General features: G+C 53.0%; 14 protein-coding genes across 14 annotated transcripts; 8 read left to right on the forward strand and 6 right to left on the reverse strand.

Moving 5' to 3' along the window:
• Nucleotides 1-569: 569 nt before the first annotated feature.
• On the forward strand, nucleotides 570-2,350 carry A1O1_07395 (uncharacterized protein; the record flags this gene model as incomplete). Its single annotated transcript, XM_007728264.1, has 2 exons — nucleotides 570-611; nucleotides 659-2,350. 2 exons carry the CDS (start codon nucleotides 570-572, stop codon nucleotides 2,348-2,350), a joined length of 1,734 nt encoding a protein of 577 aa, XP_007726454.1.
• A 1,066-nt stretch (nucleotides 2,351-3,416) lies between these two features.
• Nucleotides 3,417-4,298, reverse strand: A1O1_07396 (uncharacterized protein; the record flags this gene model as incomplete). The annotated part of the gene is made up of 1 exon (XM_007728265.1): nucleotides 3,417-4,298. The coding sequence occupies one exon, from the start codon at nucleotides 4,296-4,298 to the stop codon at nucleotides 3,417-3,419; it is 882 nt and encodes a 293-aa protein (XP_007726455.1).
• A 580-nt stretch (nucleotides 4,299-4,878) lies between these two features.
• A1O1_07397 (40S ribosomal protein S23) lies at nucleotides 4,879-5,444 on the forward strand (the record flags this gene model as incomplete). Its single annotated transcript, XM_007728266.1, has 2 exons — nucleotides 4,879-5,140; nucleotides 5,266-5,444. The coding sequence occupies 2 exons, from the start codon at nucleotides 4,879-4,881 to the stop codon at nucleotides 5,442-5,444; spliced, it is 441 nt and encodes a 146-aa protein (XP_007726456.1).
• Nucleotides 5,445-6,057: 613 nt separating this feature from the next.
• On the reverse strand, nucleotides 6,058-7,621 carry A1O1_07398 (choline-phosphate cytidylyltransferase; the record flags this gene model as incomplete). Its single annotated transcript, XM_007728267.1, has 3 exons — nucleotides 6,058-6,237; nucleotides 6,296-7,058; nucleotides 7,116-7,621. 3 exons carry the CDS (start codon nucleotides 7,619-7,621, stop codon nucleotides 6,058-6,060), a joined length of 1,449 nt encoding a protein of 482 aa, XP_007726457.1.
• Nucleotides 7,622-8,645: 1,024 nt separating this feature from the next.
• Nucleotides 8,646-10,438, reverse strand: A1O1_07399 (protein phosphatase; the record flags this gene model as incomplete). Its single annotated transcript, XM_007728268.1, has 7 exons — nucleotides 8,646-9,034; nucleotides 9,103-9,345; nucleotides 9,395-9,601; nucleotides 9,654-9,738; nucleotides 9,786-9,865; nucleotides 9,910-10,228; nucleotides 10,403-10,438. The coding sequence occupies 7 exons, from the start codon at nucleotides 10,436-10,438 to the stop codon at nucleotides 8,646-8,648; spliced, it is 1,359 nt and encodes a 452-aa protein (XP_007726458.1).
• A 596-nt stretch (nucleotides 10,439-11,034) lies between these two features.
• A1O1_07400 (uncharacterized protein) lies at nucleotides 11,035-13,776 on the reverse strand (the record flags this gene model as incomplete). Its single annotated transcript, XM_007728269.1, has 1 exon — nucleotides 11,035-13,776. The coding sequence occupies one exon, from the start codon at nucleotides 13,774-13,776 to the stop codon at nucleotides 11,035-11,037; it is 2,742 nt and encodes a 913-aa protein (XP_007726459.1).
• A 242-nt stretch (nucleotides 13,777-14,018) lies between these two features.
• On the reverse strand, nucleotides 14,019-14,525 carry A1O1_07401 (uncharacterized protein; the record flags this gene model as incomplete). The annotated part of the gene is made up of 1 exon (XM_007728270.1): nucleotides 14,019-14,525. The coding sequence occupies one exon, from the start codon at nucleotides 14,523-14,525 to the stop codon at nucleotides 14,019-14,021; it is 507 nt and encodes a 168-aa protein (XP_007726460.1).
• Nucleotides 14,526-15,281: 756 nt separating this feature from the next.
• A1O1_07402 (uncharacterized protein) lies at nucleotides 15,282-16,016 on the forward strand (the record flags this gene model as incomplete). The annotated part of the gene is made up of 1 exon (XM_007728271.1): nucleotides 15,282-16,016. The coding sequence occupies one exon, from the start codon at nucleotides 15,282-15,284 to the stop codon at nucleotides 16,014-16,016; it is 735 nt and encodes a 244-aa protein (XP_007726461.1).
• A 2-nt stretch (nucleotides 16,017-16,018) lies between these two features.
• A1O1_07403 (uncharacterized protein) lies at nucleotides 16,019-16,462 on the forward strand (the record flags this gene model as incomplete). The annotated part of the gene is made up of 1 exon (XM_007728272.1): nucleotides 16,019-16,462. One exon carries the CDS (start codon nucleotides 16,019-16,021, stop codon nucleotides 16,460-16,462), a length of 444 nt encoding a protein of 147 aa, XP_007726462.1.
• Nucleotides 16,463-17,353: 891 nt separating this feature from the next.
• A1O1_07404 (mitotic-spindle organizing protein 1) lies at nucleotides 17,354-17,676 on the forward strand (the record flags this gene model as incomplete). Its single annotated transcript, XM_007728273.1, has 3 exons — nucleotides 17,354-17,428; nucleotides 17,483-17,560; nucleotides 17,611-17,676. 3 exons carry the CDS (start codon nucleotides 17,354-17,356, stop codon nucleotides 17,674-17,676), a joined length of 219 nt encoding a protein of 72 aa, XP_007726463.1.
• A 1,587-nt stretch (nucleotides 17,677-19,263) lies between these two features.
• A1O1_07405 (uncharacterized protein) lies at nucleotides 19,264-20,258 on the forward strand (the record flags this gene model as incomplete). The annotated part of the gene is made up of 3 exons (XM_007728274.1): nucleotides 19,264-19,380; nucleotides 19,435-19,938; nucleotides 20,010-20,258. The coding sequence occupies 3 exons, from the start codon at nucleotides 19,264-19,266 to the stop codon at nucleotides 20,256-20,258; spliced, it is 870 nt and encodes a 289-aa protein (XP_007726464.1).
• Nucleotides 20,259-21,078: 820 nt separating this feature from the next.
• A1O1_07406 (mannitol-1-phosphate 5-dehydrogenase) lies at nucleotides 21,079-22,248 on the forward strand (the record flags this gene model as incomplete). Its single annotated transcript, XM_007728275.1, has 1 exon — nucleotides 21,079-22,248. One exon carries the CDS (start codon nucleotides 21,079-21,081, stop codon nucleotides 22,246-22,248), a length of 1,170 nt encoding a protein of 389 aa, XP_007726465.1.
• Nucleotides 22,249-23,600: 1,352 nt separating this feature from the next.
• Nucleotides 23,601-24,548, forward strand: A1O1_07407 (enoyl-CoA hydratase; the record flags this gene model as incomplete). Its single annotated transcript, XM_007728276.1, has 1 exon — nucleotides 23,601-24,548. One exon carries the CDS (start codon nucleotides 23,601-23,603, stop codon nucleotides 24,546-24,548), a length of 948 nt encoding a protein of 315 aa, XP_007726466.1.
• A 496-nt stretch (nucleotides 24,549-25,044) lies between these two features.
• Nucleotides 25,045-25,772, reverse strand: A1O1_07408 (MADS-box transcription factor, other eukaryote; the record flags this gene model as incomplete). Its single annotated transcript, XM_007728277.1, has 3 exons — nucleotides 25,045-25,293; nucleotides 25,342-25,476; nucleotides 25,530-25,772. The coding sequence occupies 3 exons, from the start codon at nucleotides 25,770-25,772 to the stop codon at nucleotides 25,045-25,047; spliced, it is 627 nt and encodes a 208-aa protein (XP_007726467.1).
• Nucleotides 25,773-27,535: the final 1,763 nt, after the last annotated feature.

The following is a 27,535-nucleotide window of genomic DNA, read 5'->3' on the forward strand; positions in this document are numbered from 1 at the left end:
TACTGCCGTTAAGTTTGTCCTGACTCTGGCAAGTGGTGGGCTCAAGAATCTGCCAGTGCTGCAAGCCACGATATGTGAAAGGCACAACAACGGGAAGCTCAAGTGATCGCTGGTTCAATGGAGTCTGCCAGAACATGTGTTCAAAGGAAGCTCAGATATGGAAGGTATGACCCTCGTCTTGTATAACGGTGGAGCGTATCAGTGAACGGCGAAGAGCATGCGCAGCCAACCTCGAGGCTGTCCAATGGCACGCACGGTTGGGCAGAACTGTACGGGGCGGTAGAGAACCCCGTACTGCAAACCATTTAGCTCAATGATGAAGTCACCCGCCCGCCGCGACGCCAAACACGTTTTGACAGCCTCTCCTCTCTCTATTTGTCGTTCACCGCCCGCATACAAGACTCCCCCCTTTGTGTACCCTTCGTCGCCCTATATCCCTACTCTACATTATGAACGCCCTCCATCGCTAGACAGTTATCATCTCCATGCTCCGGGGCCCAAGATGGTCTGCTCGGCCAACCTGAGAGAACTACGAATGGACCTTTGCACCGTCTTAATATCATCACACTATGGGCCGAATCGGTGACATCTCGCCTCAAGGCAGCATTGCCGTAGGTCTCTTACACTCAATGGGATACCCTGACTCACTAGCAAGCAGATCGGAATTATTGTTGGCCTCCTGTCCACGTCGATACAGAGTCTCGGCTTGACCCTCCAACGGAAGTCACATATCATTGAAGATGCGAAACATATCCCCGAGACGCGGCGACCTCCCTACAAGAGGCAGAAATGGCGACTGGGCATGTTCATGTTTCTGATCTCGAATGTGGTCGGCAGCACCATACAAATCACAACACTGCCCCTGCCTGTCCTCTCTACCCTCCAAGCATCGGGCTTGGTCTTCAACACCGCATTCGCGACACTATTACTCGGCGAGCGTTTCACTTATTTCTCTCTTGTGGGCACGATCCTCACATGTTCTGGGGCCGCCCTCATAGCCACGTTTGGTGCCATTGGCGAACCGGCGCACAACCTGCAGCAGTTGCTGGATCTTCTTCACGAACGGGACTTCATAATATGGATGGTTGTGACGATGGTCGTGGTGGTCGCTACCATTCTGCTTGCTCACGTCCTCAAGATTTGGGCGTCTCACAAGCACGTCGTACAAAGTCTCCCCAAGGCTGAACGACCTCGGTCAGCGTCTACCATTTCAGATCGCACAGCAATGATGTCGCGTTCCTTCACGGCTCAGTTACCACAGCAAGTGAAAGTCAGACTGAGTCGCCTACGACTCACTCGAGGCCTTTGTTATGCCTTGATATCTGGCATTCTATCTGCCCATTCCCTTCTGGTTGCGAAGTCCGCCGTGGAGCTGCTCGTACGGACTATCGTCGATCACAAGAATCAATTCGGCCGCTTTCAATCGTGGCTTATCCTCGTCGCGCTTCTCTTTTTCGCGCTGACCCAGTTATATTATCTGCACCTCGGCCTACGTCTTTGCAGCACCAGTGTACTATACCCCTTTGTGTTTTGCGTTTACAACATCATAGCAATTCTGGATGGTTTGATTTATTTTCAACAAGCTTCAAGGCTCACTGCTTTGTCTGCCGGCTTCGTGGCGTTGGGCACCGTCATACTACTCAGCGGCGTTTTGGCCTTGTCTTGGAGACTGGATGACACTCCACCACAAGAGTCCGCTCATCCAGTCCTCCCTCCAGCAACGCCTCTCACACCTGGGATGGGCTTGGTGCAGTCGCCAACGGAGGAACGACCTCCACTGCTTCCCAATGGACGTAAGCGGAGTTCTACATCTGGTTCGAGACGTTCCACGGACGAGCAAACGCCGCTCCTGATCGATCGCAAACGACCACCCACTCTCTCCGGTCCAGCGCAACCGGACAGCAACATAAGAGGTATTTGGGCAGAACTTGACGACGAAGAAAGCCAGAGTGATTACCTGGCATCTTTACCTCGGACACGTTCTCCATTTTTGGCCCACGGGACCAAATCTCATCGCCGTGGTGCTTCGGTTTCTTCCCAGGCCCTTACAACAAGCAGCCGACCAAGCTCGGCGGGATCGAAAGAGCCTCGCGAGAATGACGAGTCTGAAGATCCTACTCCTATAACTCAGCATCCCGGACCCACTCACGGACCGTCCATCAGAGCAGCTCAGGACCAACGTGGCGCGGATGCTATGGACGAGGCCTTCCAGTCACAGTCGCGCAACAGACAAAGGAGTACGTCTATCCGCTTCGTGGAACAGGAAGAAATGACCCATGGTCACGAGTCAGGTTCCGACTCAAGGCGGGCAAGCCGGAGCCGCTTTGATCAAGGCGCGGGGGTCAGATGATATGTGATCCTGGCAGACAGAACTTGTAACTGCTCTTCAATACTGAATAGGGCAATATCACGGAGCATCGTTGAATAGAATCAAGCTTCGATACTGCCTAAGCAGCCTCGCCTACGGTTATTAGCCACAGAGCCCAACAGGAGGGAAACAAAGTCATCCTAAGCACGTGCACAATCCAATTGCAGAGACAACAATGCAGAGCATAAGAGACGTAAGCCGGAAGCGCCAGGTTGTGTCCAAGTCTAAAACAAGTGTAGCTCGGTACTACCACTTCGCCCGCAATTCATGCCAAAGGGTCTTTTTTCCCTTTCATCATGACAACAGTCCGTGGAAGTGGGAATCTTCTTCAATCCCTGAACAAATATAGTCTTTGGACTGCCCTCGCCGCCGTCAGTATTCGGCAGAAAGTGAGAGCAAGCAAGACTGTATAGACTGCTGCTCGGCGTGACAAAGGCTATAGACCATGGCTTCCCGTGTTCAGGTTGTCTGTAAGAACCATCTCTCGTGGTTTTGAATGGGACATGGTCCTCGGGCCCTATATGCACAACCCGGCGGAATCTCGAGCTCAGAAGGCATTGGTATTGGCATTGACGTACTCTCGGGCCAGCCTCCGCTTTCAATGTTGGGCACAGGCACTTTGAAAGAACGTACGAGCCAGGGAAGCTCTCTGTATAATGGCCAGATAACGTGTTGGTAGAGGGATGGACAGGGGCTCATTTCTGGATAGCACCGTCTGCGTCGCCCTGGGCAGAGTTTCCTACCGAAGCCAGCCATTGGTCCTGAGTGCAGCTCGAATTGTAGTCCGGATTTCGGTCTGCTTGAGATGCAAAGTCGAGGTGATTTAGTAAAGAACAAGGCACCACGCAATACAAGCCAGCTCCGTCTTGCCGCTCTTCACTGCTGTGGCAACCGGAACGTGGTAGTCCCTGTCACCTCTGACAGGGCAAACCACCCAATCCCACAGACCATTGCCTAGAATGAAGTATCACGAACAACAGAATCTGCCTTGCATGCCTGCAGAGTCGAGTCTGTGCCTCGATAGAAGTGCCTCGGCGTCTTTCCATCTTCAGCGTTCTTTCCGTATAGTTCCCGGACTGTCAGTCAGTGCAGTCCGATCGGTCACCGTTCCGCTTTCTGATCCACTGATGCTGTCATCACTTGACTCGTCCCAAATTTCTCGGGATTCTCGCTCGACGCGGCGCATGGCACCGGCGACCTCGTCGAGCTTGCTGACGACATCGAGAACTCCGCGATTGACCTGCTGGAAATAGCGGTCGTTGGCCTCTCTGCGTTTACGAGCGAGCTGGATGTCTCGCTCGGTCTCCTCTTCGAGGTTCTTGTTGTTGGTGAACGCGCTGCGGGTCGGGTTGGCCATCTTCGCCCCCTTGGCACCCCTGCCGGGACCGGGGTCAATAGGTGTCGAAGACGCCGTATCCAGCTGGCTGCTAACGTCGGTCTTGATCTGGTTGAGACTGTCCTTCTTGTTGTCCGCAGCACTGTTAAAGTCGTGCTCGTACAATTCGTCGGCCTCGGTCTGCGCCCAGGTCTGCGCCAGGGAGAGCTGTGCAGCGCGCAGGTCTTCCAGGGCTCTTGCATGCGATGCTCCAAACACGTGCGACGTGTTCATGGCCGAGACCTCCACGTCGGCCAGCGTCTTCTGCATATCCGCCCATAGACTCTCAGCTCGACGGTCGTCCGCGTCCGCGGCGGGCTGGCGGAGCGAGGGCCCCGAGAACGAGGACGCGGCAGGGACACGCGCAGGTCGGTGGATGCGCTGCGGATGTTCTGCGTCCGCTCCAGGCGCTCCAGGGACCCTGTCGCCGGGGAGCACGAGCGAGATGTGCGATGTATTTCTCGACGGGGGGCCCTGGAACAGTGCCGGCGGAGGCAGACGATGCGCAGTCGTCCTCGAGGTATTGAGTTTGGGCCGCTCACGCTCGGAAGGCATTGACGCCGGTGGCTCCAGTTGAGGCGGCTTTCTTGAAGACGACGCCATCTGCGATGTCGGCGGAGAGCACTGCTCTCGCCTCAAAATGCAATACTATCCCATGTAATAGCGAGCGATATGCTAACAGGACGGCGTGAGGACAAAGTGATCGGGAATAGTACATTGGATCTGGGGAGCGAGGTCAACAACGACTGCGGAGAAACATCGTATGCTCCGCAGAACCGAAAATTCTGCCGCATCTCACCGCTTTCCAGCTTCAGCCACTGCATTTTGCGCAGCCGCAGGCGCAGTCTTGGCAGCCGCACTGAGACTTGAGAAAACCATCTCAATCCTGTCCGCAAATTATCGACAACGACCTCAAACCGCCGTCAACCTCCCCTTCCACTCGACTTTCTGCTTGTCAACCGTCGCCAGTACGTACAAACTCCCATTCCCTCTTCAGCACCCGGGTCATTCCAACGTTGCGGTCTCGCTCCTGAGAGCAGCCCATTGCGCCACCGACTGGGTCTCATTTGCACGACGTTCAAATCCCTCTTGAGATACTCGGCAAAAACTAACATATCTCTGTTGAACATTAGACATGACGAACAGAGGAAAGCCCCGCGGTTTGAACGCCGCCCGCAAGCTCGTCGCCGCCCGAAAGGAAGGTCGCTGGGCCGATCTCCACTACAAGAAGCGTCTCCTCGGAACCGCCTACAAGTCATCTCCCTTTGGTGGCTCCTCGCACGCCAAGGGCATTGTGCTGGAAAAAGTCGGTGTCGAAGCCAAACAACCCAACTCCGCCATCCGAAAATGTGTTAGAGTGCAATTGATCAAGAACGGCAAGAAGGTTACTGCTTTCGGTACGTTGGATATATACAGCCTCAACCCACGCCCCAGACTCCGATTGAAGATGGCATCTGCCGAAACAAAGCTTGTACTGTGTCATGTGAGCGAAAGAGTGCTAACAGACGGTCTTTCTTTGCAGTGCCCAATGACGGTTGCTTGAACTTTGTGGACGAGAACGACGAGGTTCTGCTCGCCGGTTTCGGTCGAAAGGGCAAGGCCAAGGGTGATATTCCCGGTGTGCGATTCAAGGTCGTCAAGGTCTCCGGTGTTGGTTTGACTGCTTTGTGGAAGGAGAAGAAGGAGAAGCCCAGATCATAGACGTGTTCAGATGGAAGAGGGTTTCTGGAGCGGACTGTTGTGGCGCATGAAAACACCAAAGATTTTACAAACAGACAAATTGCATCGAAATGATGGTCTGGAATCGGAGGCGGACTCAAAATCATACCATGAGGCATGGTCACGACAACATTTCAAGCGCTGAAAGCATGACTATGGCTCGCCAGCCAAAGGATTTGGCCGAATCATAGACCTTCAATGCCAGCAAAGTTATGACAAACTACAAGAAAATGAGCCTCTGGATCTGCGGAATCCATCAGCCCCTACTAACAAAGAAAAGCATTGCGTGTCTGACATGAATGATCTTTAGACAAACGTGCAGCTCGGAGTGATATGTATATTGAGCAACAATACCTACTTTTGTGCCTCAGACAACTAATAACTACGTACTTGAAGAATGCCCCAAGGCTTGATACTGGCCACCGTTCCCATACCAAGGTTTCCACCACCACCACTTCCCCAAACGATAGCCACTCCGCTGGTGGAAGACAGAGCAACCTTGGACAGACTCGCCGTCGCTACTCTCCCTTCACAGAGCAAGCTGAATTCCAATTTCTCCCATCGGTCCGGGTCAATGCATCACATCCATGGCTTCCTACTGTAGGTCGTCAGATTCGCTGGTATTCTTGCTCTTCCTCCCTCGACCCATCGGTGGTGTCTTGAGCTCAATGGTGACATCGCCCTCGTTGCTGAAGGGGCTTCTAGCCTCATCGTCCTCACTGCCATCGGGGCTTGGTGGCTGACTATCTCTCAGAGCTCTCTTGCCACGCATCATCTAAGGCGACCCTGGTTAGTATTGGATCATCCTCGAAACGGCGGGAAGCCAATCTTACCCATGACTTGACTCCTCCGATCAAACCCAGGCTGTATCCAGCTGCAAAGTCTTCACTTCGGCTGAATCTGCCTGGAGAGTCGCTGCGCTTGTCAGCACTACCGGGCACCTCCAGATGCTTCAGATGGTCGAGAGCACTGGCAGCGCTTGGACTCCTCAGGCCATCGCTAAGCTGTCTGTTAAACGGATTTGGACTCGCAGGCCGTGAACCGGCATTCTGCCAAAACTGTCGGAGATCTCGTCCAATCTCCCCTCCAGCAGTGCTCCAGTTTGTTTTGATGCTATCTCTCAGCTCCTGCATATGGCGCTTGATATCCAACTCGTTCTTTTTCAGCCAGCTGACGTTCAATTCTTGACGACTTGTGCCCCTCCTCAACTGGCGGGCGATATACTTCTCATAGTCGCGGACAATCTTTGTGATAATTCCTGTCGTGGAGACTCCTTCGGTTCTCTGTGTCACGAGAAACTTGCCTGCCTTCTTGATTGGCGCGTAGATGTCATCTCCTTCGTCCGCACCATAGGGCTCATCGTCATGAGCGACGTAGTCAATGTGGTGCTTGTCAAGGAACTCCGGTGTCACAATCCATGGACAGTTAGGAATGACCTCGTCCACCCATCTGCAATGACGGACAGTTTCTGCTCTTTCCGCTCCGGTGAGCACTGTCAAACCCTTCCGCTTGTGTGTTTCTGCGTCACCTGTGACTCCGACGATTAAATAGGTGTCTGGGAACGCCGTTTTCGCTTGTTCCAGCTGGCGCATGTGTCTGTGGAGAAGTCAGAATTGCTCATAACCAGAGCGGAAGGGAATGCGTTGGGCCTACCCAAGATGGAACAAGTCGAATACCCCGTCGGCGTACACTCTGACAGGTCGTCCCACAGGCGGCGGGTTCGTCTTGTATCCTCCTACAGGATCTCTCAAGCCTGCCTTTGGCGGCTCCTGCATAGTGTCCTCACCAACAACAATAGCCTTCTTCACCGAGCTAGGAACAGACATATGACTTTGCTGGTCCTTGTCATCCAGATCCAGCTCCTCATCATGGTCACTGGCATCATCAGAGCCCTCATGGTCGTGCTTCGCACCATTGGGCTCGGTAGGGTTCGCATTTGATCGAGTCCGAGCCCGCTTACTAGGAGGCACGGTACTGTCGATCGAATTACTCGAGGCGTGTTTGCGGGTTCGGGTGTTGTGTGAGGGCGTATCCGCGAGTTCTTCGCCTGATGCATCGCGGGAGGAGGGCTGCTGGAGTTCGGTCGCCGTGGACTTGAGGTGTTCAGAGGCGGTGGTCCGCTTTCGCTTGGCCGAGCTGGACGATGAGGGAGAGGACATTGTGACAACTGGCTCAATCGACCCAACACGACGTCCAAGGGCGGTATCCTGAAACTGAGAGGGGACAACCAGACGAAGGCAGATGTCCTGGGAGAAGCAGTCCACGAGTCCACGAATACTAGCTAGTAGTAGTAGGGGGAAAGGGACTCCCGACAAGTGCCAAGGAGCAGGGACGATTTCAGGAAGTAGTGGTCACAAGAGCGAGCGTCCGATGAGGTCAATTTGTCGAGGTTATCAACTCAGACTGATGGCGGACCACCCATTGACAACAGAGTCTACTACAATGTGTTTGCAATATCAATGGAACTGGATAGGACACGGCTAGTTGTGAGACGGGAAACCTGTTGTTGGCTGTGAGTTTAGCCTGCGGTGATGCCGATGGGGCTGCCCGATGCCGTCACCTGCCTGCGGCCGTGCCACAAGGTGCCTAGGGGTCGACCCTCCTCCTTATCCCTAGCCCTTTCAAGTTCTGGCTTTCCAACTTGTTCCATCCGTGCTACTTTCTGGCAACTTGTTTGCAGTGTGGTAGAGCTGCAGCTGCAGGCCCAACGTCATGCTGTGATGTGCTTTTGCTTCGGCTCCTTATCCCATCGAGCCTGTTTACGTACCCTGTTCGATCCCCGGACGCATGTTTACTGCTGTCGCCATCTGCACAGCCTCATCTGACACCGGCGTTCGATAGTTATCAGCCTCAGTAAGACAGAGAAATCAGGGCATAACCCTTAGGCTATGAGCAGCTGGGGTCGTGCGATGAGAGTGCGCTCGAAACACGCCTCTGCCGCAATGTTTATGTGGTACGGAAAGAAACAGGCACATCCTGCTACTCGCAATTCTCTGTTGTATCTCGACAGAATGGAAAACGTGACCACATGCAAAGGACCCCCAATCGCCGGTCGTTCATGTGGTTCTAGACAGTCATGCATACTAAGATATCCCTCGTCAACATGTTGAGGGCAAGGGGGCGTCTTGAGTCGTGATGGATGTTCGATCTGCCCGAGTCATTGCACATCTCTTCTCTCTTGCACTAGACAGCTTTCTGCTCTGAGGTGTCATCCGCGACTGCTTTGATCTCTGGTTCCGAGCCCTGCGAAGTCCCAGATTCATTGTGTCCCTTTGACTCCTCATTTGCTGGCTGGGGAGCAGGTGTGCCTTCTCGCTCACTGCGGGTCGAGTCAACATCCGAGGTGTTAGGCGTGCTCTTCTTGACTTGATTCGCTGTGTCTTTGTCTTCTTCGCTCTGGTCAAACATTTCCGCGTCGTCTGAGTCGGTCAAAACCTCAGTACCATCCCCAAGTAGGATGATACGGCCACCCCGCCCACCGAAACCTCTTGATCGATGATCGAGATCAAGTTCATACTCGTCGGGACTGTCGTGATCAAACTGATGGCGAACTCCCGGGCCACGGAATTCAGCTGTAAAAGGTTAGAAGAGACATGGTCTCGTGGATAGAGGACTGACTTGCCATACTCAGGCGGCGCACACGGGCCGTCGCCATCTGCCACACGTTTAGCGATCATGTCGTACCACTCTTCTTTCGTTTTGCCGTTGAGCAGGCCGATGACAATCATAGTCATGTTGTCACAGCCGACGCCTCCAGTTTCACTGTTGGATGCAAGACAGTTGTCCATCATGTTCTCGCAGATGAGGTGTAGTTCTTGCCTCGCAGCAATTCCTCTCCGTACGAACTCCACCACGGCCTGGGAAGACTGACAATCCCAAATACCTGCAGCTTGTTAGTGACATGGTATCCGGGACAGAGACAGGGAAGTTACCATCGCAGGCTATGACAAGGAATTCGTCGTCTTCAGAAATCTCATGCTCAATCACGTCCGGAAACGCGGTCACGATCTGCTGCTCAGGAGAGAGGTCGGCGCTCTTCTTGAATTCGAAGTCACCAATAGCACGTGACAAGGCAAGGTTGCCGTTCACTCGACCAAAGTCGACGAAGCCACCTGCAGCGCTTATTCGAGCCTTTTCGCCTGTGAATCTGTCAATATGGTGTGCCATTGCATCGACCCGTGGATGTAATACCTTCGTTCTGTGGTTTGTGATCAAACGAGAGAGGCTTTGCTCGTCCCTTGACACCAAGCACGGTGCGAGAGTCTCCGGCATTGGCCTAAATATGTGAGTGGAGGTCATGGACATGGACAGGGATGCACTCACGACCCAGATCTTATCTTTTGATATGATCGAAACGGAAGCGGTACATCCGGATACCTCATCCTCGTAACGCGCATCTGGAGCTCTTTAGTACGGACATATAACGTCCTGAACACGGGCTGCAAACCATTCAGAATTGCACGATCCGTGGCCAGAAACCCGTCTTTGAGCGCCTGTTCCATATCTCCTTTGGAGAATGCATCTTGTTTCGCGACGATCTTGTGAACGTTCTCCCCGGCAAACTGTGCCACTTTTTCTCCCCCGTGTCCATCATAGACACCGAAATAAGCTAAACGTTTGTCAGGCTCGGAAGGCTTAGGTGATTTGCCCGATCCTTCCGCTTGCAGGTCGAGTACAGCGGCATGCGCGTCTTCCATGCTTATACGCCATCCTTGCATCGCGGAGAGTCCGTAAATAACAGCATCATTTGCGCCACTGTCGGATATCTGCACAGCAAGTCGTTAGTGACGACAGTCGTGGGATGGTTATACATTTGCACACGCGAGGCTAGAGACTCCAAGGTATGGTGAGACTGGTCGCCACCGACCAAGTCACCACCGCCTTCAGTCTATGCATTCGCAGCCGCAGCCGGGGTGTTTAATCACACTTCACAAACGCACCTTTTCCACCACGGGTTCCGACAGAGTCTGACCCATGTTTGCAGCCCTTTATTTGTGTATGATTGCCAGGAGTGGCGATGGTCATGTACTCTTTGCAAGCGATGTCATGAAGCTGTCAGAGACGAAGAGGACGGGTGGTGCAAGACCAGATTGGGGAAGGGTGCAGGTTTTTAGCGGGCAATGGCAATGTACGGCCGAACCATACACAGGGTGATAATAGAGGTGAGGATGAAGCGCGAAGGTAGTTTTATGATCAAATACCAAGGTGTCGCGTGCAGGAATTAGAGATGGAGGTGGGAGAGAGTGTCATCAGGTGCAAGCACAGGTTGTTTGCTGAGACTGGGACCCCCGAGTGCGATAAATGACGAACGAGGCCCAAAGTAACAGATTGCAGCGCAGTTCAGTTCAGTGCCGTGCCGTGCCAGTGGCTGGACGGATGGATCTTGGGTCTGTCTGCTTCACAGTAGTGTCATCTAAGCTATTTTTTAGGGCAGAGCATAGGGACCGCCACGTCGTGTCAAGTCTCCTGGAGCCACTACAGTATACGGTGGTATAGCAACTGTTCGTAGACCACGCCCAGACCACCGTCCCCCTTCTGTCGAATTCCTCCAGTCTGGGAAGATTGCTAGTCATCATATAAACCTGGAACTACCATCTTGGCTACTCTGCGCCTGCTCGAAACCGTCCACTCGCGCTTGGCCTCGGTCCCGTCTATCAAGCCGGCGCAAGTACGGCGACTGGCCAGACATATCCTGTGGCCATGCTGCTACGCTGTCGTCAGACTCCCATTCCGAATCTTGAGCCTCTGCCTGTTCCAGTATGCAATCCTCGGGATCCCATTGACTTCGCGAGGATGGCAAAGAGTCAAACTGCCTGCTGCTGGTGATACTGGGCTTTTCCCTCAAACCGGGCATATGCCCAACCTCGAGCGGGACTTCGAGAGGTGTCTGGACATCATGAGCACCTCGCTTTGATTCAACCCAGTTTTGCCATGACTGTTTTCTGCAACGATTGTCCCCGTTGTTTGTTATATCCTCCATAACTGTGGCTGATCGTGCTGTCAGCTCCCGGGGGTTTCTGCTGCCGGTTCGTCGCGGTCGTGGAGAGGGCGTCAACCGTGAGGCACCTGCATTGGAAAAGCGTGTCATACCTTCCAACCGCGCTCGAGCCCGCTCAGTGTGCCATTTCTGCCGTCGGGCTTCGAATGACATATCATCATCAAGGTAACTCGAAAACTCGCGAGGAGAACCAATTGCGTCTTGTCCCGGCGCATCTCTCGGAGGTATCGGAAACGACTCGAGGACGACTGTGCTCCGGCGTGTTTCACTGGCGGGATTGGATAGCCACGTAGCCCGCCATGGGTCTCCGTTTGCAGCAAGGTCCGATTGTATGGCGATACCAGCACCATGTCCCGCACCGCTCTTCCTGGTGGGAAGACGTGCCTCTATTTGCTGCATGTTGTGAAGCGTGGACAAGCATGAGACTCTTTCTGGCACGTTGCGGAACGTCTCAGATTCACCCGCAGGCGACTCCATCACGAACTCCCTGGCAGTCGGCCGTTCGCCCAGAGTATGGCTTCGATTGGCGTCACTCCTGGCCGTTAAAACAGTTGGATGCACAAGACTGTCTGCTCGAGATACTGTCGAATGGCGACCCTCAGCAGGTTGTTCTATGGCGGACATTCTGAGTTTTGACTGGCCCAAGGAGTCATTTGACCACGAAAAATCAATCTTTGGAGGCCCAGGAACCACTGGTATTTGACCTGGTTCGGTGGAGTCCCCCGGAATGTACTGCGATGGCCCTTTCAGGACGGAGGACTCCAGTCCTAAGCTACCCTCTCTGGTGTGGACTGTACGCAGTTCGTCCGAGGCAACAGGTGTATCTCGTGAGCGACGCCTCATTCGCATCAAATACAATATGAGGCAGATTGCGACAAGGACTGCAAGAATTGGGAGGACAATGGCTAGTATCATGGCTACCACATGTCGTCTTGACATGCCCTTGGTTTTTGCGCTTCCTGATAGATCAGAACTATGGCTCGTTTGACTGGCCACCGGACTTGTTGCCGTCTCCATAATCCCAGTGACTTGGAGTGAGGCGGTTGGGGTGAGCTGTATCAGATGCAAACCAATCACGCCGGTGGCCGTCGTTGTGGCATTTTGCAACGTGACGGTGACATTCACGTCGGATTGGGAAAGATCCCCGGGTGGCTGACCCGATAACAGCCAGCTCGAAGGGTCGATGTGAAGCCAGCCAGCAGCTTGATCTAGGTAGATCGATGTCCCAGCAGATGGTGAAAATGATGCAGACGTGAGCGGGTGAGAAAAGTATTCGCCAATAGTCACGTTGAAGTCCACGATGGTGCCCAAGGCCATGACTGGCGATGCCTGCTCCCGTAAGAAGATCGTAAGATTCGCGACATCATCGTATATATCTATGACACTTATTGTGACATTTGTGTTGCTGGGCGAAGGCGCTGCAGTACCATTCAGCGAAACTTGCCCTTTGTCGAGGTTGATCCACCCGGGACCGTCCACGTGGATGCTCGCGATTTGCTCATCTCTTACGGCTCGGTCGTCGAGTTGAAGCAGGGAACGGAAGGGCGGAGTTTGGAATGCGACACCCTCGGATATGCCATAGACTTGACACGGTGTCGAAAAGGCCAAGATGTGGCCGCCAACGATGATGTCGAAGCGAACAGCAAGCTCGGCGAAGCCGGGTACATTTGATGCTATCAACAGCACTCCGAACGTTTGTGGGGATGTGGAAGGCGAGGTCAAAGGAGGACTTACCCCTGTGAACAACAGGAGTGTTGGATCGAACTGTATCCACGACGGGAGAGGGGACTTATCCGCAGACACAGCATAGTAGTGCGTGTTTTGGTCGATGCCACTAAAAGTGTTGTGGTCAAAGGGTAGAGAGAAGCGCTGCAGGGGACGTAATAGCAGTGATTCCGGCGAAGAGGCCTGTCCGGCTCGCTGCAATTGTGGCAGCACGGGTCGGTCTGGTTGCAAGTTTATCGATTCGAGGACAACGAGGGTAACGTTGGTTGACACCTCTCCAGTGTGGTCAGATGCAGTCAGTTCGAAGTTGTTGACTCCCACATCCTTCTCCGTAGGTGTGCCCCTGAATCTTCTGCTATCGCCATCAAAAAGAAGCCAGTGGGGTCGATTGCGAAGTGTATACGATATCGAAGGTCCGTCAGATACAAAGGTTGCCACGGAGAAAGTGAACCCGTATGGTTGCGAGACGTAGGCCACAGGCGGCAACTGGGCATCGAACGGGAAGACTAGATCTGGTGCAGCCGCAGCATACCTCGCGAGGAAACCCAAAAAGCATGCCAAGAAAGGCTTTCTTCTCTCAATGACAGGCATTCATATGGTCGGCGAGAGGAAAGAGATCGTCGCGAAGAAACTCCAACACGTTTCCTGTGCCAGGTGGCCGAATACCTGACGAGGAGTAGGGCAATGCAGTTGCCATGGCGAGAAACCTGAGGGATGCTGCAAGCACTTAAGGTCTTCCCGAGAGGTGGCAGGGCTATCTGGGAATTCAGAAATGCTGCAAGGGATAGTGCTATAAGAGAATGCACCTCTCCTAGCAGCCGCACATGGACGGGTCAAGGCTGCAGGACATGGCACATTTTGACGCCATGTCGACCTGGGCCGTAGTAGTCTGGCACCGACTGCTGGATTTCAAAATTGTGCTTGGAGTACAAGCCTTGCGCCTTGTCGTTCGCTTCGTCCACCCAGAGGTCGATCCCGCGGCAAGACCACTGGCGAGCACGGTCTATTATCGACCGCATCAGCTTCGTACCCATGCCTTTCTGTCTGTAGGCTGGGGCGACACAGATCTTGTGGAGGAGGAGACGATGGTTCCACCTCACGCAGACGGCATAGGCCACAAGTTGGAGCCTGGAGTCGAGCTGCAATACTCCGACAATCACCGCCGTATTCTGCTTCGCAAGCAGTTTGTCGTCGAAAGGGAACACCTCGTTAGAGGCAAATTGTTTCTTCTCTAGATTTTGCAAGCTCAGCAACAATTCCGAGACACTGGAACGAGGAAGGCTGCGCAGGTCCTTGAAGACCACATGGTCAGCATGATGAGCATTTGTTGCGACGACCATGTGCTGCGAAGAATGGCCAAATCGTGAAGTAGTGCGCTGATAGTCCGCAAGCCTGACCTGGGTGTGGAGGAGGATGGAACATATGGATATTCTTCATCGAGCAAACGCACTCACTGACTGAAATGAACGGCTCCTAGACTGCGTTGGTATGTACCTTATCTTACACCTAGGTACCTACCTGGTAGGTATGTGAGTAAAAGAGTCGTTCAAGCAAAGTCGGTCTTGGCGGCTCATGGCTCAAGCTGAGTTACTACTACGCGCAGCTCGCGTCACCGCTCACGCCAATCGTACCGCTTTAAAAGAACATCTACTCGCGATTCACCCTCCTCTCGCCTCTCACAGATCAGAAGCAGCGGATTCAGCCGAAAGGAATCGCCAATCACAGCCGGGCCTAGTGAGCCTGCGCTTGACTTCTCAAAGCCTTTCCCGCCGGTTCACGAAGCAGAGCAGTCTAGACATCCGCATGAGGATGTGATCTGTTGCCGTCAAGCTTAGCCTCGCGAAACCGTCGGCGCCGCGCGCACACCTTTCCGAAATATGCTTTCTCGCGAGCTGCATTTGAATATGCGGTATTTTCGTGGAAGCCTGCGAATAAGCGCGCGGACATTGATCCAGCACGAATTCCGAGAAGTTTCCTCTCGGATGTGTAGGCTGGAGAAATAGAGGTAGGAATCTGCTCTGACCAGCACTGACTCAAGAACCCGCAGCTGTAGGCGTCTGTCTGTCTTCTTTCGATACAAGTGACTGATCTTCATCATGCCTCACCCTCGTCCCCGTCCCCGTCCCCGTCGCCTACAACATATCCAGGGCATCGGAGTTGACCAGATGGGCAACCTCACCGACGCCTCTGACCGCGACTATCTTCGCCTCGAGAATCTAGACGTTGACATCCCACCCGATCCGGTTGCCGTCGCCTATGCGGAGCAAGCCCTCCATCAAGACGACTGCAACAGCTATCTCCCGTTCACCGGCCAAGCCCATCTACGCGACGTCGCAGCTAAACATGTATCCCAGCTTTCCGGGGTGGGATATTCTGGCGAACGCAACTGCGTCATCGCTGCGGGTGGATTGTCCGGCATCCTCAACGTGCTCCTGGCAACCATCGAGGAGGGCGATGAAGTGATCATGACGGACCCCATATACCGCGGGCTGATCAATCGTGTCCTTCTCGCAGGAGGTGTCCCGAAATTCGTTCCACTCATATTCCAGCCAGGTGGCGAATGGAAATTGGACCGTGATGCGCTCCGGTCCGCCATCACCGATCGAACAACCGCGATGTTGCTCATGTCGCCTTCCATGCCGACCGGCGCTTGTTTCGATCAAGACGACTGGGATCTCGTGTCGGAATTATGTGTGTCCAAAGATCTTTTGCTCATCCTCGACTCGGCGATGGAGCGGCTCGTCTTCGACAATCTTCCCATCGTCCATCCAGCATCTTTGCCGGGCATGCGGAGCGAACGGTCACCGTGGGATCCTCGGCCAAGGAATTGAGGATGATTGGATGGCGAGTCGGCTGGATCGTGGGACCGGAAGATCTCATGGGAGACATCGCGGCAGTCTCGATGGCGAATGTCGTCGTACCGGTGGGCATTGCGCAGGAGGCCGTAGCTGTGGCACTGGAGCGGTCGCCAGTGACCATGCCGCAGTACGTGGCTGAACTTCAAGCGCGACGAGATCTCATCACCTCGGAATTGGACGGTCTTCCGGTTGGGGTTCCTGCTGGGGGGTGGAGTCTTTTGATAAGAGTGAGCGACTTTGGAATCGATGGGGAAACGGCCTCACGGCGACTCTTGGAGCAAGGGATCTGTGCTACCACTATGGCTGGCTGGGGAGACATCCAGGCTGGACAATACATTCGATTCGTCTACTCGAATGAGTCTCTGGATCGCTTGAGAGGTATCGGTGCGAAGATTCGCAGAGCTCTAGGGCTATCATAGGGAGTAAGTAACCCCCACGCCTGAAATGAAAACGAAGTGGTCATGCACACCAAGTTCGAACCTGTTCATTCGTCGTTCGTCAGAGGCGCAAGCAGTCCGACTCCGGCCGGTCTATGAGACCATATTCTCTTCGACTTATTGGTTCGGATGGATTCGAAACTTCCGTACTTGTGTGCGGCATACCCTTTCAACGCAAACCATCAGACGTGGCTCTTGTTCTTTCTTGCTGTCACGATGATTGCCCCAATGGAGGAGACCTGACTGCTGTGAGGACTTGAAATTTTGACGCCTTGCCTGTCCTTTCGGGACCCTTTGCTGAGTATTCCTCCAAGCAGCGTTGCCGGGAGGCGCCAAGATCACGGTTACAGGATGTCGAGCTCCTATTTTATAGTACGTAAGGAGATAGATATCTACATAAATCGTTGATGAAAACATCTTTCGATGGTATAGTACCGACGGGAGTATCAAGAGTCGATCTCCTTTACCTACTACGTACTACTAAGTAGAGTCGGCGTCGCACTATCCGCTAAGGCGCAACGGAATCCGGCCTATGGAGCTCCTTCGGGAGAGCATAGGGCGGCATCGCCCTGATCCCAAAGAGGGGTGGGCGGCGAGCAGCTCTCACTCTACTTGGCAACGCGACCCCCGTCTCAAGGCGCAACTTCGACTTACTATTACGACTTGAACTTACTCTGTAGAGCCTCGATTGACGCGTTGGCACCTTGCTCAACTAACCATCACCAGTCGGATAGCAAGACATCTGAAGATGATGCCGCCCTCGTGATGTGGACCACTTCCTAGCCAGGCGAAACTCGTTGTCAGGATTTGATTCAGCTACTCTTCATGATTTGAGAACCTACGCGTCTGCAACCGCCAGACCTTTCCCCCAACATGCCGCCAACGGAGTCGAAGCGCGAGAAAGCGAGGGAGGTCGTCGATATACTCGAAGAGATATCGATCTTACTGGTATGGTACCGTGGAGGTCGGAACAGATGATCCAGTGTTGACAAGTCTCGAAAGAACACTCAATTGGACAGAACACAGTTGTCTCTATGTGTCTCACTCATTGAGAATGGTGTCAACCCTGAAGCTTTGGCTGTGAGTCGTGGTGTATGTCAGAAGCGGTTTCTTGACTGACAATAACCAAGACAGCCATTAAAGAACTACGCAAGGACACCCAAGATCTGCAGCATGGCTCGGGGATGTCTCAATGATTTCCCGGCTGTTTTTCTGTGACAAGCCTTTACACAAGTGTCTTGTGTTTAGCACTGTACAAGAGATTTGCTTCAGGATCTCTGCCGAGGAGCACCAGAGACCGCAATGCTTGTTAACATGACGATCTAAATTACCGAATGGTCTCTGGTACACCAACAGGTGCCGGGGTGGCAAGGGATAGCGCTTGGTGGGAAGAGGTCTCCCTTTAACAAAGAATCTGGGCCGAAACCATCGAGGACTCGCTTACCAGGGATGCTTCAATCGACGGTAAACCGACAAACGGATGGATTGTGCCGTGGCATTTGTTGGTTTGTTACATGGTTGCTTTAAGCCACTAGTAGGTGCTTGCATAGCACGTTGACGGCAAGCAACCCCAGACAAGGCTGTGAAGTGGGAGGCGGGCAGGGGGGTTAGGGCTAGGGATCTTAAGGAGGAGACAATAATGCAGGTGACGTAGCTGCCCATAGACCCATGTTTGTGCCTGTGGGTGGTTGACATGCTTGCCAGGTGTCTATAGAATTACCCATCCGCACTGAAGGGGCGCCTGGAAACTTGGTTATACAGTGCCCCGACAAAAGTCACCGGACAGCACCCTTTTCCCACCTAAAATCAAAATTACCGAGGTGTATTATAAGGTACTCTATATATATAATCTCGTATTAGCTAGTTATCTCTATAGAGCTAGCTAATCCTAATCTTTATATATAAATTTTATATAGAAAAATATCGCTTTTTCTCGGTATTATATTTAGAAGTAGGATAACTAGATAACTAGAAGATTTACTAAGAATACTTCTATATAATAATTACTATATTTAGCTATCTCTACTTATATAACTAGCTAATACGAGATTATCTATAGAGGTTACCTTAGAATACACCTCGGTAATTTTGAATTTAGGTGGGAAAAGGGTGCTGTCCGGTGACTTTTGTCGGGGCACTATACCTCGGGATTCCATCTTGGGCTGTTTGGTGCCTGCTGGTGCCAGATACCAACACTACCACAGTAGTAGTATCGCGACCTATTGGCTAATAAGAGGCCTCCTCAACCCCTGTTGTTGTAGAATTCCTGATTCGAAGGGCAGCGTGTGGCAGCGAGCCCGGGACCCAGATTCGAAGCGCCCACAGCGATACTTCTCTCGTCTCACAGCGAAACAACTGGTATAGCAGCTTCCGAATCAGCATTCAGTGTTGTCTAGCATTATCCCCTTGTCACCTATCCAAGACATCATAGTCTATGGTGAGAATGGAACATCTTCGTAGCCAAGTCTGCCTGAGATTATAGCTTAGACGCCCGTCCTCACCCCAGCCTTCCCTCCGACCCCCTGTACACATCCATGACACTGGAGGAGATCAGGTTGACACATGTCGATCATCCAAGATTCAGGTTGTATGAGTTGGCATTTCCTTGCGCGTCACGGTGTTTACATTTAATGCTCTCCCTTCACCATGCTCTTGCTTGTCACACCTCGTTCCTCTACGCCTAGTACTAGTAGGACGCAGGCAAACAGCCTCACCACATTTGCTGCGAACCAACATCCATCAACAACTGCCAATCCTCTCTACCTGCGCGCCTCAGTCTCATCATGCGATTGTCATCTTTCCTTACGTTGGCCTGTGCAATTGCAGCATTCGTGCTCTCTCTTCTCTGTCTATTTGCAGGCTCTAGCAAGTCTTTTCTTCAACATGCAGATCTGTTAACGGTAAGCATACTCACAAGGTGTATTTAGCGGATCGCAATGCTGATATGTGTAAAGCTCAACATTTCTCGGATCGGCCACACCAGTGTGTTCAATACTTCGGACGGCAATGGTGGCTTCCTTGACAATTTGGTCAATGACATCGAAGGAGACCTCAACAGCCTCGTGAGCGACGTGACCTCAGACATCGCCGAAGCCTTGGATCTGCCCGACTTCTTCAATGTCCATTTGATGGACTTCTGTGAAGGATCCTACCAGCCCAATGCCACCGTGCGCCATGCTCACGAGAACATCACCGACTGCTCCAACCGAACAACCTTGTTCCACTTCCAACCGACCAAAGTCATCCAAGAAAAGCTCCCCAGTGGTGTCACCCTGGACGATATACACTGGCCACAGAAGATCCAAGATGCAGAGCATGCCTTGAAGATTGCAAGCATAGCAATGATCGTGTTGTACATCATTGGCATTGCATTTGCGGGCATTGCAGTGTTGACTGCGCTCTGGGGTATTTGGACAGATGGGCGGTTGTCAGCGATGGTCAACTTCCTCGTTGATATGGTGCGTACAAACCTCCCTCAGCTCTTTGCTGGCAATACTAGTAGTACCTCTAACTGACTGTCTGTTCTCAGCTTGCCTTTCTCTCTCTGGGCATAGCATCAGCCATAGCCACAGCAATCATTGTCAAAGCCGTGGACAGCATCAACAAATACGGCGACGATATCGGCATTGCAGCATATAAAGGATCGAGGTTTTTGGGTATGACTTGGGCGGCGACTGTAGTGATGCTTCTGGCATCCATTACATCCATAGCACAGTGCTGTACAGGGCGGCACAAACGGGACCGGTATGGTGAGAAAGGGACGGCGTACCAGTACTGAGGTGTGAACGAGACAACCTTAGGCCAGGTTTGTCCGTTTGTTTGATGCAACGATATAGCCGGGTACGGCCAAGACAGATTCTATAATACCAGGTTTCCCTTGAATGCAGACAGAGTATCAAAGATCTGTATATTGATGTCTTCTCAGTCGCAGTCTGCCCCTCTCACGCTACGTCGGAGCGGCGGTGGCTGCGCAGCCCTAGTATTTATCATATGACGTCGATCTTCAGCCGAATTGCGCTAAATCGCGGAGGTCAGGCAGGTTCGCGGGAAGCTAATCATACGCTAATCCAAACTAAGTATAGTCTTCCCGTGCTGCTGGCCAATCTCCGTCTGGATTTTACGCCCTGCGCCTCTCGCCTCAAGTGACGCATGCGGGGCTGCAGCTTCACTAAGACTGTGAATAGCACACTGCCTTTAATTGACTGGCAACAAGCAACTTGAAGCAAGCTTTGTTTTAGGCTCTCGGTCGCCTTTACATTCCAAACTTCCTCACAGCAACTCACAACTCTCAGACCTTTACAACTCATCCCAACACCAACTCCTCCTTTTCTCTTCTGTTGACCGCACATTCAGAACAATTCTCAGGTCCCCGGCGCCAGTGCTACTTATTCTAAGCACCTCGCGGGTCCTTAGTTTACTCTTCAACCTCGCCCTCATTTCAGAAAGTCTGTTCGTGCCGATCTACCGTACTACTAGACACGGTCGGTACTGACAATCCTTGTCGCGGTTGTCATACTGTCTCTTACTGACTCTCGCGCACCTTAGATCCCTCTTCTTCTCAAACACCCCTCACCCGCACAAACCACTGCACTGCCAACATGCCTGGCGTCGCTGTCCACTTCGGTGGTGGTAATATTGGACGGGGCTTCATCGCCGAGCTTCTCCATGAGTCTGGCTTTGAAGTCGTCTTCGTCGATGTCGTCGACGACCTCATTGACAGAATCAACAACGCAAAGTCGTACAAGATCACAGAAGTTGGCGCAGACGGAGAAAAGAGCAAGGAGATCACCAACTTCCGTGCCATCAACTCCAAATACAACATGGATGATGTCGTCAAGACAATTGCTGACGCGGATGTGGTCACCTGCGCTGTTGGTCCCAACGTCATGAAGTTCATTGCCAAACCCATCGCCGATGGTATTGCAGCCAGAACAAAGTCGAAGCCTCTCGCCGTCATTGCCTGTGAGAACATGATCAATGCCACCGACGCTCTCAAGGAACTCATCACCGACCCAAAGAACATGAAGCCTGAGGTGCTGAAGGATCTTGACAAGAAGGCCGAGTTTGGCAATTCCGCTATTGACAGAATTGTCCCAACCCAGCCTGCCGACGCCAACCTTGACGTGGTCATCGAAAGTTTCTACGAGTGGTGTGTCGAGACCAAGGGGTTTTACTCTGGCCATCCGGACATCAATGGCATCCACTGGGTTGGAGACCTGGAACCGTACATTGAACGCAAGCTGTACACTGTCAACACCAGCCACGCCACTGCTGCATACTTTGGCTACAACAAGGGCATCAAGACAATCCATGAGGCCATGGCAGATCCAGATATCAAGCAAGAGGTCCACGAGGCATTGGAAGAAACCGCCCACCTCATCAGCGGTAAACACGACATCACCGAGGAGGAACAACAGAAGTACGTCGACACCATCGTCTCTCGCATCTCCAATCCCCATCTCGAGGACGTTTGTGTTCGTGTCGGTCGTGCACCTCTCCGCAAGCTTAGCCGCAACGAACGCTTCATCGGCCCTGCTGCTCAACTCGCCGAACGTGGCTACGACGTCACTGCTCTGGTCCGTGGTGTTGAGATGGCGCTTCGCTTCCAGAACGTCGAGGGTGACGACGAGAGCGTAGAGTTGGCGAAGATCCTGAAGAGCATGCCGGCTGAAGAGGCAACCACCAAGCTCACCGGCCTGGATCCTGACCACCCCCTATATGCCAAGATCCTGGATAAGGTCAAGCTGGTTCAGAGCGACACGAAGTGAGAGTCGGCCATCAACCGGCACGACTAGCACGAGAAACATGATTCATGGTTCATGGTTCACTTTCACGGCGTAAGGAAGAGTGCTACTGGTACTGGAGCTGGTCTGCACCGGGTTTCGGGTTTCGGTTTCGGGTCAGAGGGTACGAACATATCCATCTTTAGGTAGATAGGTTCGACACGGTCAGCACCGCCTGATCTTTGATGGCACAAGCTGGCCTCCGTCCCTCTAGGACCCCAAAATTGCATTATTCAACATAACATATCATGATCAGTCCTGTTCTTCGATGACCACGTAGTGCGAGCCTTTGCAGTGTGAAATCGTCCCAATTCCTACTAGTAGGCTAGGAGACACGTAAGAAAATCGCGCCATACCCTCAAGTCCATTGCTTCAGAGCCAATCTGACGACATGTGATTCCTGTTCATGATGCCGGCGCTGACGCCGAATACTGCTGGTTGCAGTCAAAGCAAGGTGCGTCGACCGTTTGGCGTCGAGTCGATCCGAATATCTTCTCCTCTGGAGCAGCAGAGGAGCATCTGATATGGCTGTTCCCAGCTGAAGAACGATGTACGCATCGGTACCTGTGCTTGTACTTGATGACTGACCATGTCATACACAATATGTCGTAGGTACGCAACTGACTGATCAACGCATTTCCGAGCAAGAGCTCTCAAAGCATGAACCTCGGTAAAAAGGAATAAATGATATATTTATTTACTATCGTCCTTTTGGCCCTTCTCCAACTCGGTATATGCCCCCTCCCACCTACCTACCTACCTGAAGTATCCTCCCGACTCTTGTTTCCTTTGTATGTCAGGCTGCCCAATATACAGACTAGAAAAAAAGCACCCAGGCGTTATCCATTGACTGCGAGGACTCATTCGAGACAGTCGCTCGATTCCGACTTCGATCTTTCCAAGGACGGGCAATACCAATCCAATACTCACAACGCGAATATACTCCACACCCACTCACGGTGCGGTACATGCATGGCCATAACCGGAGTGTGATCTTCATTCTGTGTCCTACTCCTTACAACACTCAGGACCTACCTAGGTATTAGTAAAGGACATATCTGTTTATATCGAGAACGAGCACAAAGCCGCGACCTCTTAGCCAACTGCTAGTACGCTACGCAGGAATATCCGGCCTCCAATACAAACTCAAAGAGGAGAGCTGCAAGGAAACACTCTATTCGATTCAGCCTGTCGAAGAGCCTCAAAGAGGACAAGTCATAATCTAAGGTGGCCATTCTACCTTGTCTGTCCGCTTCTACTGCCTTTACCGCCGAATCCACAAGTCTCACAATCCCCAAACCGACAAGAGAACACAAAAGAGAGGGAAAACAACCATAATGACTTCAACAAACCCAGACAGCAATCATGCAACGACCTTCCCGACCACCACACCGCCACCGAAACTTCCAGATACCGTCCTCCTCCAGATCCCGCGGCCAGCGATCCTCCTGGTCGTCCTCAACAACCCGCGCGGGCTGAACTGTGTGTCGACGCCGATGCACTGGGCCCTGGACGCCGTGCTGGCGTGGTACGACGACGAGCCGAGTCTGCGCTGCTGCGTGATAACGGGGATGGGACGGGCGTTTTGCGCGGGCGCCGACCTGAAGGAGTGGAATCAGTCGGTTGGAGAAGGGGAGGCGCAATCGGCGAAAGGGGACACTCAAAGTCAACAACAGCAGCAACAACAGCAGCAACAACGACAGCGCACCATGCCACCCAGTGGGTTCGGAGGCATCAGTCGAAGACTAGGCAAGAAACCCGTCATCGGGGCCATCAACGGCCTCGCGTTCGGTGGAGGAATGGAGATGGTGGCCAATATGGACATGGTGGTGGCGGCAAAGGGGGCGTTGTTCAGTCTCCCGGAGGTCAAGCGGGGCGTCGTTGCCATCGCCGGAGCATTGCCGCGCATCGTGAGGACTTTAGGAAGGCCCCGGGCAATGGAGATGGCGTTGACGGGGAGGACAGTCGGTGCGGCCGAGGCGAGGGACTGGGGCATGGTCAACGCCATCACTGACGATGCGCCACCCGACAGCGGTATCCTCGACAGACCCGTGGTCAAGAAAGCCCTGGAGTACGCCCAACAAATCTGCAACAACAGTCCTGACAGCATCATTGTTAGTCGAGCTGGGGTCATTGCTGGCTGGGAAGATGGATCGGCAGAACACGGTACCCAAAGCATCATCGATGTCTACCAGAAGAGACTTAATCAAGGAGAGAACATCCGAGAGGGCTTGAGAGCTTTTGTCGAGAAACGAGCTCCTGCATGGGTCGCTAGCAAGCTGTAGTGAGCGTGGCCATATCACGGCCGGAGCCAACAGTGGAAACGAAAAGCAATAACTGGACATGAAGCTTAGGACAAGAGTGGAAACAGTCGATTGTGAGAATCTCGTTTTTAGCATTTTCTCGCCTGGAAAAGCATGACGAGGCCATGTTTTGCACCCCCTCGATCCCCTGATCTTCGTCCAGCCGCTAACCCCAACCAATCTTCATAAGTAACAACTCACACAAAAGCGTAAGTGAGGATATCAGAGCTCGACTTGCAGTCACGCCCAGAGCACATGATCTGCTGGTGCTTCGGCGCTGTCGCAGTAGGATCTCAGAAACGCCGATAGGCTAGAGGAGAGTTTGGGTGTTTTCTGAGGGTTGACAGTTGCACCTCAGCCTTGTGTAGGCACTCAGCTGACAGCGATCGCTGCCGTGATCGTGGACAATGTGGCAGGTCGATAGGAAGTCAACCTCTGCGATTCTTAAGGTATCATTAGGTGGATAGGTTGGTCTTCATTACGCGCGTTGATGCTGAGGCATCTGTGGCATCCCCGCATATTGTCCGCTCTGGTTCTGCTGTTGCAACTGTTGATAATACAGGGCTTGCTGTTGTTGTTCCTGAGTCATGTAGCCGCCATGAGCAGCAGGTCGGGGAATGCCAGCAGCTGCAGAAGGCATCTGAGGCACGTCATCTGGTGATGCAACATCGTCCGCGGCGTCGACACCGTTTTCATTACCGGAGGGCTCTGGAGCATTCAAGCATGCCTAGGGAATTTAGCAAGGGCAAGTTTTGGGGGACGCGCGCGAACATACCTGGATCAGGTTCTTGCCTTCTGCCTTGGTGACGAGAGGTTGGAGTTTGGGGGTGGTGAAGGTGTAGACAAGGCCAGTCTCCGAGACGACAAGAAGTAAGACTTGAGTGCCGGTGAGGACGGACAGTTCGTAAGCCTGTACCTTGAGTCAACTTGGAGCACGGTATCTCGACTCCAGCGCGAACTGACCTTCTTCATGATACCAGCCTTTCTCTTGGAAAATGTGATGTGACGGCGGGATTTGTCTTGGATAAACTTGATCTCAATCTTTCTTCGTTCTCTTCCTCCCTTTTCATCATCGTCATCATCATCGTCTCCTGCCATGGAGGTTCTTGGTCGCTTGGTCCCACGCGCATCAGCTCCGTTGCCGGTGAGATCATCGCCAGGAGAAGGTTGGTCGATGCCAGCTGTGGGATCGGTAATGTCCGCCATGGTAAGTTCTCGAGAGGCGAAGAGGGTATGACAATATCTGCCTAAACAAGGAAAATGTCAACAGACGAATGAGGAAGTAAGTGGGCGAGTTTTATATACCTTTTCAGAGAAGACCTCGGGTCTTGAACGCGGTTGGGAGGGTTGCCTGATCTGGACGCGACAGTCAGCGCAAGTTCAGCTTTGCTTGAGGCAGTACATGATAATAGGCAGCGCAAAATGTGATCATGATGATAGTAGCAAGGTCATTGGAGTCAACATGGGTTGCAAGTACTGAAGATTGAAGAAACAGGTCACGACGACGTACACGGACGGAGCGTAGAGGAAAGTCGCGCGCACGCGCAGCGCAGGCGAATGCGCGAGGGGAATCCGGGGAATGACAAGGGAATTGGATCCCCGATCAAGCTTTTGTGGGATGCTCAGGATGTGCAACAGCAATGACTGCAAAGGGATAGAGATGTGGGTTTGGAAGCCAGAAGAAGTAAGCTCTTTCTGTATGGCCGGGTAACGAGTTGTGGAAGGTCGGGGCAGAAAGGAAAGAGAAAAGGGTTTGGTGTTGTTTGGATGGGGGGAGGCAGGAACTGGCAGTGCGCAGTCGCCGCAGCGCAGTTAAGGGACCGGGACAGTTCGGCAAAGTCCAGAGGCGAGATGGTGAATAATAGGAATAATTGGGGCATGGGCCGGAGGGGGGATGGGGGGTTGCGTGAAGAACGACAATCATCCGTGTTCGAGTTTGGGTGGATGCCAGTGCCCATCGATGGTGGGTTCTCGGTGGGTTGCATCCAGTCGCAGGGTGGCACCGCCGACAACATCTAGTGGGAGGAGGGGGTGCCAGACGCGGTCCAAAAGTGAAGCAAAAAGGCCTGAGACCCTCGACCAGGGAAGGTTGGAAGCCCGAGGGAGCCTGGAAGAGAGCCCGGGAGGGGTGGGCGAAGGGGATGGGGGCGCTGGAGGAGAGAGCCTAAGGGCAGAATCCCTCCCGGGTCATGGTGCCCGTGGCTGGAGTGCAGTGGCTTGGCCGATAAGACCAGGTACTACTATAGTAGTAGGACCCGACACGGTAGCCTGCATAAACCCATGATTCTTCACGAGTAGAAGCAGAACCAGTAATTAACTGGTCATCTTTCTGGCCTCGAGGGTCTTTTTATTGCCTTCAATCGAAGGCAGTTATTGACTTCCAAAAGACTGGTCGTGTCATTGTTCGCCGCGATGGGACGAGCCGAGGATCATCTTCGTGTTCGATGGAAGAGGAAAGGACAAAAGCGACAAACACAGATGTGACTGACTTGTGACACCACGTACCGCTGACTCTAGGACCAAAGGGTCCGACCCAACACGCAGGGTAAGTTGTTCAAATTGGCAATGCGTAGTCGGGTGGATAGACTCGATAAGTCTTGATTGTTGGGTCGGTGGCTTCAGACGACAATACTGGAAAAGGCTGGTCTGCTGGTCGTACAGGAGGCAGGTAAGGCGTTCGACTCGACTGCTCGACTGATTGATTGACGGGGGAGAAACTGAATGTGGACGAGAGAGGAAAAGGGAGTCGGAAAGGGCATAGCGGCAGCTGCCTGCCTTTTGTAGACTGAGGGCTCTGGGCAGCGAGTGGCAGCCACGAGGAAGTGGAGTCTGTGATTGGCCTGCCTTCCTCCAGAGGATCATTCTTTCCCCGATTGTCCGAAGACCCGTCCAGCCTGCAGACGCCAGTGGCCAGCCAGCGACAAGCAGCCACGCCGGCGCCGTGCTAGTGTTGGCGCAGCGCTGGTCCC

This window comes from Capronia coronata (assembly GCF_000585585.1).
Source record: "Capronia coronata CBS 617.96 chromosome Unknown acBCG-supercont1.6, whole genome shotgun sequence".
Taxonomy (NCBI): Eukaryota; Fungi; Ascomycota; class Eurotiomycetes; order Chaetothyriales; family Herpotrichiellaceae; genus Capronia; species Capronia coronata.